The sequence below is a fragment of the Lepisosteus platostomus genome, chromosome 6, assembly GCF_059453375.1.
Source record: "Lepisosteus platostomus isolate fLepPlt1 chromosome 6, fLepPlt1.hap1, whole genome shotgun sequence".
In the NCBI taxonomy this organism is placed as follows: Eukaryota; Metazoa; Chordata; class Actinopteri; order Semionotiformes; family Lepisosteidae; genus Lepisosteus; species Lepisosteus platostomus.
This window is the reverse complement of record NC_142616.1, coordinates 1645525-1658830: the sequence shown is the minus strand read 5'-3', so window position 1 is coordinate 1658830 and position 13306 is coordinate 1645525. Positions and strand designations below refer to the sequence as shown.

At 53.8% G+C, this 13306-nt stretch overlaps 1 protein-coding gene across 3 annotated transcripts in view; it reads right to left on the bottom strand.

Moving 5' to 3' along the window:
* Positions 1-13306, bottom strand: part of atxn2l (ataxin 2-like) — a 58590-nt gene that overhangs the window by 4404 nt on the left and 40880 nt on the right. For all 3 annotated transcript variants that reach the window (XR_015939244.1, XR_015939245.1, XM_088633808.1), the window contains exons 15-22: positions 11576-11645; positions 8792-8941; positions 6621-6684; positions 5891-6069; positions 4426-4564; positions 3649-3743; positions 2015-2188; positions 418-589 (exon numbers count right to left, since the gene is read on the bottom strand). Coding sequence is in view for 1 of the 3 variants with exons in the window: in XM_088633808.1 (XP_088489934.1) it covers positions 418-589; positions 2015-2188; positions 3649-3743; positions 4426-4564; positions 5891-6069; positions 6621-6684; positions 8792-8941; positions 11576-11645 (1043 nt within the window). In the remaining 2 variants the exon portion in view is untranslated. The remainder of the gene's footprint in view (positions 1-417; positions 590-2014; positions 2189-3648; positions 3744-4425; positions 4565-5890; positions 6070-6620; positions 6685-8791; positions 8942-11575; positions 11646-13306) is intronic.

The window sequence follows — 13306 nt, the reverse complement described above, 5'->3', positions numbered from 1 at the left end:
GATCCCAGCAGAGACACTGTCTCACACTCAGTTTAACACACACACTGATCCCAGCAGAGACACTGTCTCACACTCAGTTTAACACACACACTGATCCCAGCAGAGACACTGTCTCACACTCAGTTTAACACACACACTGATCCCAGCAGAGACACTGTCTCACACTCAGTTTAACACACACACTGATCCCAGCAGAGACACTGTCTCACACTCAGTTTAACACACACACTGATCCCAGCAGAGACACTGTCTCACACTCAGTTTAACACACACACTGATCCCAGCAGAGACACACTGTCTCACACTCAGTTTAACACACACACTGATCCCAGCAGAGACACACTGTCTCACACTCAGTTTAACACACACACTGATCCCAGCAGAGACACTGTCTCACACTCAGTGGGGGTGTCGTACCCTGGGGGTGTCCGATGTAGGCGTAGTGCTGGGGACCAGTCTGTTGGGGGCCGTGGGAAGGGTGTGTGGGCCCTGCGTTGGGGCCCTGCTGGGGGGCATGAAGCAGCATCACCTGATGGGGAGGGTGAGACCCCGAATGATGTTGAGCTTGGAGAGTCCCCTGGACATGAGCCTGAGAGAGAGAGGGGTTAATACACACACACTGACTGGACACTCCAGTACATTAACACTGCACTGAGAGAGAGAGGGGTTCATACAGACACACTGACTGGACACTCCAGTACATTAACACTGCACTGAGAGAGAGAGGGGTTAATACACACACACTGACTGGACACTCCAGTACATTAACACTGCACTGAGAGAGAGAGGGGTTAATACACACACACTGACTGGACACTCCAGTACATTAACACTGCACTGAGAGAGAGGGGTTAATACACACACACTGACTGGACACTCCAGTACATTAACACTGCACTGAGAGAGAGAGAGAGGGGTTCATACAGACACACTGACTGGACACTCCAGTACATTAACACTGCACTGAGAGAGAGAGGGGTTCATACACACACACTGACTGGACACTCCAGTACATTAACACTGCACTGAGAGAGAGAGAGGGGTTAATACAGACACACTGACTGGACACTCCAGTACATTAACACTGCACTGAGAGAGAGAGGGGTTAATACAGACACACTGACTGGACACTCCAGTACATTAACACTGCACTGAGAGAGAGAGAGGGGTTAATACACACACACTGACTGGACACTCCAGTACATTAACACTGCACTGAGAGAGAGAGGGGTTAATACAGACACACTGACTGGACACTCCAGTACATTAACACTGCACTGAGAGAGAGAGGGGTTAATACAGACACACTGACTGGACACTCCAGTACATTAACACTGCACTGAGAGAGAGAGAGAGGGGTTAATACACACACACTGACTGGACACTCCAGTACATTAACACTGCACTGAGAGAGAGAGGGGTTAATACAGACACACTGACTGGACACTCCAGTACATTAACACTGCACTGAGAGAGAGGGGGGTTAATACAGACACACTGACTGGACACTCCAGTACATTAACACTGCACTGAGAGAGAGAGGGGTTCATACACACACACTGACTGGACACTCCAGTACATTAACACTGCACTGAGAGAGAGAGGGGTTCATACAGACACACTGACTGGACACTCCAGTACATTAACACTGCACTGAGAGAGAGAGGGGTTAATACACACACTGACTGGACATTCCAGTACATGAACACTGCACTGAGAGAGAGAGGGGTTAATACAGACACACTGACTGGACACTCCAGTACATTAACACTGCACTGAGAGAGAGGGGTTAATACAGACACACTGACTGGACACTCCAGTACATTAACACTGCACTGAGAGAGAGAGGGGTTAATACACACACACTGACTGGACACTCCAGTACATTAACACTGCACTGAGAGAGAGAGGGGTTCATACACACACTGACTGGACACTCCAGTACATTAACACTGCACTAAGAGAGAGAGAGGTGGGTAGTACAGAGAGTTTTGCTCAGCAGGAGGGTATTTACCTGAGCCAGCTGCCCCAGGGTGTGGTAGGAGTGGGGCAGGGGCTGGTGGCTGTGCAGACTGTATCCAGGCAAGGGGTAGGTGCCCTGTGGAGACGGCGCCGCGTGTCCAGGGGGCAGGTTAGGAGGCGTTGGGGCAGAGTGATAGAGGGAGGGCTGAGGCCCAGCCTGACCAGACTGGGGACACAGAGAGAGAGGGAGATTCATTACACACACACACACACACACACACACACACACAGAGAGGGAGAGGGAGAGACACAGACACACAGAGAGGGAGAGGGACACACAGACACACAGAGAGGGAGAGGGAGAGACAGACAGACAGGGAGAGGGAGAGGGAGAGACAGACAGACAGGGAGAGGGAGAGGGAGAGACAGACAGACAGGGAGAGGGAGAGGGAGAGGGAGAGGGAGAGACACACAGACAGGGAGAGGGAGAGGGAGAGACACACAGACAGGGAGAGGGAGAGGGAGAGACACACAGACAGGGAGAGGGAGAGACACACAGACAGGGAGAGGGAGAGACACACAGACAGGGAGAGGGAGAGGGAGAGACACACAGACAGGGAGAGGGAGAGGGAGAGACACACAGACAGGGAGAGGGAGAGGGAGAGAGACAGACAGGGAGAGGGAGAGACAGACAGACAGGGAGAGGGAGGGAGAGACAGACAGACAGACAGACAGACAGACAGGGAGAGGGAGAGACAGACAGACAGGGAGAGGGAGAGACAGACAGACAGGGAGAGGGAGAGGGAGAGACAGACAGACAGGGAGAGGGAGAGACAGACAGGGAGAGGGAGAGGGAGAGACAGACAGACAGGGAGAGGGAGAGACACACAGACAGGGAGAGGGAGAGGGAGAGGGAGAGACACACAGACAGGGAGAGGGAGAGGGAGAGACACACAGACAGGGAGAGGGAGAGGGAGAGACACACAGACAGGGAGAGGGAGAGGGAGAGGGAGAGACAGACAGGGAGAGGGAGAGACAGAGGGAGAGACAGACAGGGAGAGGGAGAGACACACAGACAGGGAGAGGGAGAGACACACAGACAGGGAGAGGGAGAGACACACAGACAGGGAGAGGGAGAGGGAGAGACACACAGACAGGGAGAGGGAGAGGGAGAGACACACAGACAGGGAGAGGGAGAGACAGACAGACAGGGAGAGGGAGAGGGAGAGACAGACAGACAGGGAGAGGGAGAGGGAGAGACAGACAGACAGGGAGAGGGAGAGGGAGAGACAGACAGACAGGGAGAGGGAGAGGGAGAGACAGACAGACAGGGAGAGGGAGAGGGAGAGACAGACAGACAGGGAGAGGGAGAGACACACAGACAGGGAGAGGGAGAGACACACAGACAGGGAGAGGGAGAGACACACAGACAGGGAGAGGGAGAGGGAGAGACACACAGACAGGGAGAGGGAGAGGGAGAGACAGACAGACAGGGAGAGGGAGAGGGAGAGACAGACAGACAGGGAGAGGGAGAGGGAGAGACACACAGACAGGGAGAGGGAGAGGGAGAGACACACAGACAGGGAGAGGGAGAGGGAGAGGGAGAGACACACAGACAGGGAGAGGGAGAGGGAGAGGGAGAGACACACAGACAGAGAGACAGAGAGAGAGCGGTGAGTGTCGTACCTGAGCCTGGCTGGGGGCAGGGTGCTGGGGGGGCTGCTGGCTGACTGTAGGGGTGCTGGAGGGCTGGGGGGGGTGGTGAGAGTAGGACTGGGGCGCTGAGTGAAAGACAGAGATTAGACTGTAGAGACAGCCACATAGCACAGACATGTGTGTGTGTGTGTGTGTGTGTGTGTGTGTGTGTTTGTGTGCGTGCGTGCGTGTGCTGGTCAGTCAGCGGTCCGGTCAGTGTGTGTGTGTGTGTGTGTGTGTGTATGTGCTGGTCAGGCAGCGGTCCAGTCTGTGTGTGTGTGTGTGTGTGTGTGTGTGTGTGTGTGTGTGTATGTGCGTGTGCTGGTCAGGCAGCGGTCCAGTCTGTGTGTGTGTGTGTGTGTGTGTGTGTGTGTGTGTGTGTGTATGTGCTGGTCAGGCAGCGGTCCAGTCTGTGTGTGTGTGTGTGTGTGTGTGTGTGTGTGTGTGTGTGTGTGTGTGTGTGTGTGTGTGCTGGTCTCCCTGTCTCCCTCTCTGTGTGTCTGTGTCCCTCTCCCTCTCCCTCTCTGTGTGTCTGTGTCCCTCTCCCTCTGTGTGTCTGTGTGTCCCTCTCCCTCTCTGTGTGTCTGTGTGTCCCTCTCCCTCTCTGTGTGTCTGTGTGTCCCTCTCCCTCTCTGTGTGTCTGTGTGTCCCTCTCCCTCTCTGTGTGTCCCTCTCCCTCTCTGTGTGTCTGTGTCTCTCCCTCTCCCTCTCTGTGTGTGTGTGTGTGTGTGCTGGTCAGTCAGCGGTCCGGTCAGTCAGTACTCTTACCATACAGGCCTTGTTGGGGTCCTGGGGGTCCCTCACTTTGGCCAGGAAACTGGGGGCCACCCGGGGGTCCCAGAGTCTGATGGTGTCCTGCTCCTGACCCCAACATGCGTGCACCCCCCTGAAGCATCGAGTACATGGGCTGAGGACGAGAGGGGGGTCAGTACACTGACCACCAGGCCACAGAGATCACAGAGACAGACTGACCTGTCCAGAGAGAGAGACAGAGACAGACAGACTGACCTGTCCAGAGAGAGAGACAGAGAGACAGAGACAGACTGACCTGTCCAGAGAGAGAGAGAGAGAGAGACAGAGACAGACTGACCTGTCAAGAGAGAGAGAGAGAGAGACAGAGACAGACTGACCTGTCAAGAGAGAGAGAGAGAGAGACAGAGACAGACTGACCTGTCAAGAGAGGGAGACACACACAGAGACAGACTGACCTGTCCAGAGAGACAGAGAGAGAGAGAGACAGACTGACCTGTCAAGAGAGGGAGACACACACAGAGACAGACTGACCTGTCCAGAGAGACAGAGAGAGAGAGAGACAGAGACAGACTGACCTGTCCAGAGAGAGAGACAGAGACAGACAGACTGACCTGTCCAGAGAGAGAGACAGAGAGACAGAGACAGACTGACCTGTCAAGAGAGAGAGACAGAGACAGACAGACTGACCTGTCCAGAGAGAGAGACAGAGACAGACAGACTGACCTGTCCAGAGAGAGAGAGAGAGAGAGACAGAGACAGACTGACCTGTCCAGAGAGAGAGACAGAGAGAGACAGAGACAGACTGACCTGTCCAGAGAGAGAGACAGAGAGACAGAGACAGACTGACCTGTCCAGAGAGAGAGACAGAGAGACAGAGACAGACTGACCTGTCCAGAGAGAGAGACAGAGAGACAGACTGACCTGTCCAGAGAGAGAGAGAGAGAGACAGACTGACCTGCCCAGAGAGACAGAGAGAGAGAGAGACAGACTGACCTGCCGAGAGAGACAGACTGACCTGCCCAGAGAGACAGAGAGAGAGAGAGACAGACTGACCTGCCCAGAGAGACAGAGAGAGAGAGAGACAGAGACAGACTGACCTGTCCAGAGAGACAGAGAGAGAGAGAGACAGAGACAGACTGACCTGTCCAGAGAGACAGAGAGAGAGAGAGAGACAGACTGACCTGTCCAGAGAGACAGAGAGAGAGACAGAGACAGACTGACCTGTCCAGAGAGAGAGAGACAGACAGACTGACCTGTCCAGAGAGAGAGAGAGAGAGAGAGAGAGAGAGAGAGAGAGAGAGAGACAGAGACAGACTGACCTGTCCAGAGAGAGACACACACAGAGAGAGACTGACCTGTCCAGAGAGAGAGAGAGAGAGAGAGGGAGAGGGGACTGACCTGTCCAGAGAGAGACACACAGACTGACCTGTCCAGAGAGGGAGAGGGGACTGACCTGTCCAGAGAGGGAGAGGGGACTGACCTGTCCAGGGTAGTGTGTCATGGCCTGTAAGATGGCCTGCTGGCTGTACTGCTGGGGGCTGAACTGCAGGTAGGACTGGCTGTAGGGAGACGCCACCAGGGGGGGGCCGGCAGCTGAGGCCGCCTGCAGCATTGGGGGGGCCGAGGAGCTGTGATCAGAGCGAGGGGTCACCACTGAACCTGAGAGAGAGAGGGTTAATACACACACTGACTGACACTCCAGTACATTAACACTGCACTGAGAGAGAGAGAGGGGTTAATACAGACACACTGACTGGACACTCCAGTACATTAACATTGCACTGAGAGAGAGAGGGGGGTTCATACAGACACACTGACTGGACACTCCAGTACATTAACACTGCACTGAGAGAGAGGGGTTAATACACACACACTGACTGGACACTCCAGTACATTAACACTGCACTGAGAGAGAGGGGTTAATACAGACACACTGACTGGACACTCCAGTACATTAACACTGCACTGAGAGAGAGGGGTTAATACACACACCCTGACTGGACACTCCAGTACATTAACACTGCACTGAGAGAGAGAGGGGTTAATACAGACACACTGACTGGACACTCCAGTACATTAACATTGCACTGAGAGAGAGAGGGGTTAATACAGACACACTGACTGGACACTCCAGTACATTAACACTGCACTGAGAGAGAGAGGGGTTAATGCACAGGGAGGGGATTAGCAGTAGGAAAGAGACACAGTACCTTTGGCTCTGGTGTACTTGCCCTGTCCCACTGTGGACACTGTGTACTGGTACATCTGAGGGGCCTGAGGGACAGAGTTCACAAAGTTAGAGCAGGAACTCCTTACGACACGCATGCAGCCTGAGGAACAGACAGTGAGCCTGTCTCTCAATAATAATACAGTGTGTGATCTCCTGTCCCAGCCTGAGGAACAGACAGTGAGCCTGTCTCTCAATAATAATAATATAGTGTGTGATCTCCTGTCCCAGCCTGAGGACTAGACAGTGAGCCCGTCTCTCAATAATAATAATCCAGTGTGTGATCTCCTGTCCCAGCCTGAGGAACAGACAGTGAGCCCGTCTCTCAATAATAATAATACAGTATGTGATCTCCTGTCCCAGCCTGAGGAACAGACAGTGAGCCTGTCTCTCAATAATAATAATACAGTGTGTGATCTCCTGTCCCAGCCTGAGGAACAGACAGTGAGCCTGTCTCTCAATAATAATAATAGTGTGTGATCTCCTGTCCCAGCCTGAGGAACAGACAGTGAGTCCGTCTCTCAATAATAATAATACAGTGTGTGATCTCCTGTCCCAGCCTGAGGAACAGACAGTGAGCCTGTCTCTCAATAATAATAATACAGTGTGTGATCTCCTGTCCCAGCCTGAGGAACAGACAGTGAGCCTGTCTCTCAATAATAATAATGCAGTGTGTGATCTCCTGTCCCAGCCTGAGGAACAGACAGTGAGCCTGTCTCTCAGTAATAATAATACAGTGTGTGATCTCCTGTCCCAGCCTGAGGAACAGACAGTGAGCCTGTCTCTCAATAATAATAATACAGTGTGTGATCTCCTGTCCCAGCCTGAGGAACAGACAGTGAGCCCGTCTCTCAATAATAATAATACAGTGTGTGATCTCCTGTCCCAGCCTGAGGAACAGACAGTGAGCCCGTCTCTCAATAATAAGAATACAGGTGTGATCTCCTGTCCCAGCCTGAGGAACAGACAGTGAGCCCGTCTCTCAATAATAATAATACAGTGTGTGATCTCCTGTCCCAGCCTGAGGAACAGACAGTGAGCCCGTCTCTCAATAATAATAATACAGTGTGTGATCTCCTGTCCCAGCCTGAGGAACAGACAGTGAGCCCGTCTCTCAATAATAATAATACAGTGTGTGATCTCCTGTCCCAGCCTGAGGAACAGACAGTGAGCCCGTCTCTCAATAATAATAATACAGTGTGTGATCTCCTGTCCCAGCCTGAGGAACAGACAGTGAGCCCGTCTCTCAGTAATAATAATACAGTGTGTGATCTCCTGTCCCAGCCTGAGGAACAGACAGTGAGCCTGTCTCTCAATAATAATAATACAGTGTGTGATCTCCTGTCCCAGCCTGAGGAACAGACAGTGAGCCCGTCTCTCAGTAATAATAATATAGTGTGTGATCTCCTGTCCCAGCCTGAGGAACAGACAGTGAGCCCGTCTCTCAATAATAAGAATACAGTGTGTGATCTCCTGTCCCAGCCTGAGGAACAGACAGTGAGCCCGTCTCTCAATAATAATAATACAGTGTGTGATCTCCTGTCCCAGCCTGAGGAACAGACAGTGAGCCTGTCTCTCAATAATAATAATACAGTGTGTGATCTCCTGTCCCAGCCTGAGGAACAGACAGTGAGCCCGTCTCTCAATAATAATAATACAGTGTGTGATCTCCTGTCCCAGCCTGAGGAACAGACAGTGAGCCTGTCTCTCAATAATAATAATACAGTGTGTGATCTCCTGTCCCAGCCTGAGGAACAGACAGTGAGCCTGTCTCTCAATAATAATAATACAGTGTGTGATCTCCTGTCCCAGCCTGAGGAACAGACAGTGAGCCTGTCTCTCAATAATAATAATACAGTGTGTGATCTCCTGTCCCAGCCTGAGGAACAGACAGTGAGCCCGTCTCTCAATAATAATAATACAGTGTGTGATCTCCTGTCCCAGCCTGAGGAACAGACAGTGAGCCCGTCTCTCAATAATAATAATACAGTGTGTGATCTCCTGTCCCAGCCTGAGGAACAGACAGTGAGCCTGTCTCTCAAAAATAATAATACAGTGTGTGATCTCCTGTCCCAGCCTGAGGAACAGACAGTGAGCCTGTCTCTCAATAATAATAATACAGGTGTGATCTCCTGAAATCCAGCCGGCTCTGACCTGCACCGAGGGTCCTTGGATCTGGATCTGGGACACGTAGGAGAGGTAGGGGGTGTTGTAGAGCGCCCCCTGGCTGGGCTGAGGAAGCACTGCCACCGAGGGGCTGGGGGGTGTGGGCCGAGGGGGCGTGGGAGCTGAGGTGGGCTTGGACTGCGGAGAGAGAGAGGGGGGTCAGTCCAGTCCAGAGGCCCAGCGAGTCCAGTCTCTGTCTCCAGCCCAGAGACCCAGCGAGTCCAGTCTCTGTCTCCAGCCCAGTCCAGAGGCCCAGCGAGTCCAGTCTCTGTCTCCAGCCCAGAGACCCAGCGAGTCCAGTCTCTGTCTCCAGTCCAGTCCAGAGGCCCAGCGAGTCCAGTCTCTGTCTCCAGTCCAGAGACCCAGCGAGTCCAGTCTCTGTCTCCAGTCCAGAGACCCAGCGAGTCCGGTCTCTGTCTCCAGTCCAGAGACCCAGCGAGTCCAGTCTCTGTCTCCAGACCGGAGACCCAGCGAGTCCGGTCTCTGTCTCCAGCCCGGAGACCCAGCGAGTCCAGTCTCTGTCTCCAGCCCGGAGACCCAGCGAGTCCAGTCTCTGTCTCCAGTCCAGTCCAGAGACCCAGCGAGTCCGGTCTCTGTCTCCAGCCCGGAGACCCAGCGAGTCCGGTCTCTGTCTCCAGTTCAGTCTCTGTCTCCAGCCCAGAGACCCAGCGAGTCCAGTCTCTGTCTCCAGTCCAGAGACCCAGCGAGTCCAGTCTCTGTCTCCAGCCCAGAGACCCAGCGAGTCCAGTCTCTGTCTCCAGTCCAGTCCAGAGACCCAGCGAGTCCAGTCTCTGTCTCCAGTCCAGTCCAGAGACCCAGCGAGTCCAGTCTCTGTCTCCAGCCCAGAGACCCAGCGAGTCCAGTCTCTGTCTCCAGCCCAGAGACCCAGCGAGTCCAGTCTCTGTCTCCAGCCCAGCCCAGAGACCCAGCGAGTCCAGTCTCTGTCTCCAGCCCAGCCCAGAGACCCAGCGAGTCCAGTCTCTGTCTCCAGCCCAGCCCAGAGACCCAGCGAGTCCAGTCTCTGTCTCCAGTTCAGAGACCCAGCGAGTCCAGTCTCTGTCTCCAGTCCAGCCCAGAGACCCAGCGAGTCCAGTCTCTGTCTCCAGTCCTGTCCAGAGGCCCAGCGAGTCCAGTCTCTGTCTCCAGCCCAGAGACCCAGCGAGTCCAGTCTCTGTCTCCATCCCAGAGACCCAGCGAGTCCAGTCTCTGTCTCCAGCCCAGAGACCCAGCGAGTCCAGTCTCTGTCTCCAGTCCAGAGACCCAGCGAGTCCAGTCTCTGTCTCCAGTCCAGAGACCCAGCGAGTCCAGTCTCTGTCTCCAGTTCAGAGACCCAGCGAGTCCAGTCTCTGTCTCCAGCCCAGCCCAGAGACCCAGCGAGTCCAGTCTCGGTCTCCAGTCCAGAGACCCAGCGAATCCAGTCTCTGTCTCCAGTTCAGAGACCCAGCGAGTCCAGTCTCTGTCTCCAGTCCAGCCCAGAGACCCAGCGAGTCCAGTCTCTGTCTCCAGTCCTGTCCAGAGGCCCAGCGAGTCCAGTCTCTGTCTCCAGCCCAGAGACCCAGCGAGTCCAGTCTCTGTCTCCAGCCCAGAGACCCAGCGAGTCCAGTCTCTGTCTCCAGCCCAGAGACCCAGCGAGTCCAGTCTCTGTCTCCAGTCCAGCCCAGAGACCCAGCGAGTCCAGTCTCGGTCTCCAGTCCAGAGACCCAGCGAATCCAGTCTCGGTCTCCAGTTCAGAGACCCAGCGAGTCCAGTCTCTGTCTCCAGTCCAGAGACCCAGCGAGTCCAGTCTGTCTCCAGTCCAGTCCAGAGACCCAGCGAGTCCAGTCTCGTCTCCAGTCCAGTCCAGAGACCCAGCGAGTCCAGTCTCTGTCTCCAGTCCAGTCCAGGGACCCAGCGAGTCCAGTCTCTGTCTCCACTCCAGTCCAGAGGCCCAGCGAGTCCAGTCTCTGTCTCCAGTCCAGTCCAGAGGCCCAGCGAGTCCAGTCTCTGTCTCCAGTCCAGTCCAGAGACCCAGCGAGTCCAGTCTCTGTCTCCAGTCCAGTCCAGAGACCCAGCGAGTCCAGTCACGTCTCCAGTCCAGTCCAGAGACCCAGCGAGTCCAGTCTGTCTCCAGTCCAGTCCAGAGACCCAGCGAGTCCAGTCTGTCTCCAGTCCAGTCCAGAGACCCAGCGAGTCCAGTCTCGTCTCCAGTCCAGTCCAGAGACCCAGCGAGTCCAGTCTCTGTCTCCAGTCCAGTCCAGAGACCCAGCGAGTCCAGTCTCTGTCTCCAGTCCAGTCCAGAGACCCAGCGAGTCCAGTCTCTGTCTCCAGTCCAGTCCAGAGACCCAGCGAGTCCAGTCACGTCTCCAGTCCAGTCCAGAGACCCAGCGAGTCCAGTCTGTCTCCAGTCCAGTCCAGAGACCCAGCGAGTCCAGTCTGTCTCCAGTCCAGTCCAGAGACCCAGCGAGTCCAGTCTCGTCTCCAGTCCAGTCCAGAGACCCAGCGAGTCCAGTCTCTGTCTCCAGTCCAGTCCAGGGACCCAGCGAGTCCAGTCTCTGTCTCCAGTCCAGTCCAGGGACCCAGCGAGTCCAGTCTCTGTCTCCAGTCCAGTCCAGGGACCCAGCGAGTCCAGTCTCTGTCTCCAGTCCAGAGACCCAGCGAGTCCAGTCTCTGTCTCCAGTCCAATTCAGAGACCCAGCGAGTCCAGTCTCTGTCTCCAGTCCAATTCAGAGACCCAGCGAGTCCAGTCCAGTCCAGAGACCCAGCGAGTCCAGTCCAGTTGAAGTCTTCTCTCACCAGTGTCAGAGGTGGCTTGTTGGGGTTGAACTCTTTGGCGTTGGGGTTCAGAGTCGATCTCTTCACCTGCCTGAGAGAGAGAGACACGGGCTGAGTATATATACACACACACAGCGAGACACAGGCTCAGTATATATACACACACACAAACACAGTGAGACACAGGCTAAGTATACACACAAACACGCACACGCAGCGAGACACACACTCTCACTCATACACACACACAGTGAGACACACACTCTCACTCATACACACACACAGTGAGACACACACTCTCACTCATACACACACACAGTGAGACACACACTCTCACTCATACACACACAGTGAGACAGACTCACACTGTCACGCCCTCAGTATATACACACACAGTGAGACACACACTCTCACTCATACACACACACAGTGAGACACACTCTCACTCATACACACACAGTGAGACACACACTCTCACTCATACACACACAGTGAGACAGACTCACACTGTCAGGCCCTCAGTATATACACACACACACAGTGAGACACACTCTCACTCATACAGTGAGACACACTCTCACTGTCACGCCCTCAGTATATACACACACAGTGAGACACACACTCTCACTCATACACACACACAGTGAGACACACACTCTCACTCATACACACACACAGTGAGACACACACTCTCACTCATACACACACACAGTGAGACACACACTCTCACTCATACACACACACAGTGAGACAGACTCACACTGTCACGCCCTCAGTATACACACAGTGAGACACACACTCTCACTCATACACACACACAGTGAGACACACACTCAGTATATACACACACACAGTGAGACACACACTCTCACTCATACACACACACAGAGTGAGACAGACTCACACTGTCACGCCCTCAGTATATACACACACAGTGAGACACTCTCACTCATACACACACACAGTGAGACACACACTCTCACTCATACACACACAGTGAGACACACACTCTCACTCATACACACACAGTGAGACACACACTCTCACTCATACACACACAGTGAGACAGACTCACACTGTCACGCCCTCAGTATATACACACACACAGTGAGACACACTCTCACTCATACACACACACAGTGAGACAGACTCACACTGTCACGCCCTCAGTATATACACACACACAGTGAGACACACACTCTCACTCATACACACACAGTGAGACAGACTCACACTGTTACGCCCTCAGTATATACACACATACAGTGAGACACACACTCTCACTCATACACACACAGAGTGAGACAGACTGACACTGTCACGCCCTCAGTATACACACACACAGTGAGACACACACTCTCACTCATACACACACACAGTGAGACAGACTCACACTTTCACACCCTCAGTACACACACACACAGTGAGACACACACTCTCACTCATACACACACAGTGAGACACACACTCTCACTCACACACACACAGTGAGACACACACTCTCACTCATACACACACAGTGAGACAGACTCACACTGTCACGCCCTCAGTATATACACACACACAGTGAGACACACACTCTCACTCATACACACACAAAGTGAGACAGACTCACACTGTCACGCCCTCAGTACACACACACACAGTGAGAGACACTCTCACTCATACACACACACAGTGAGACAGACTCACACTGTCACGCCCTCAGTATACACACACAGTGAGACACACACTCAGTATATACACACACAC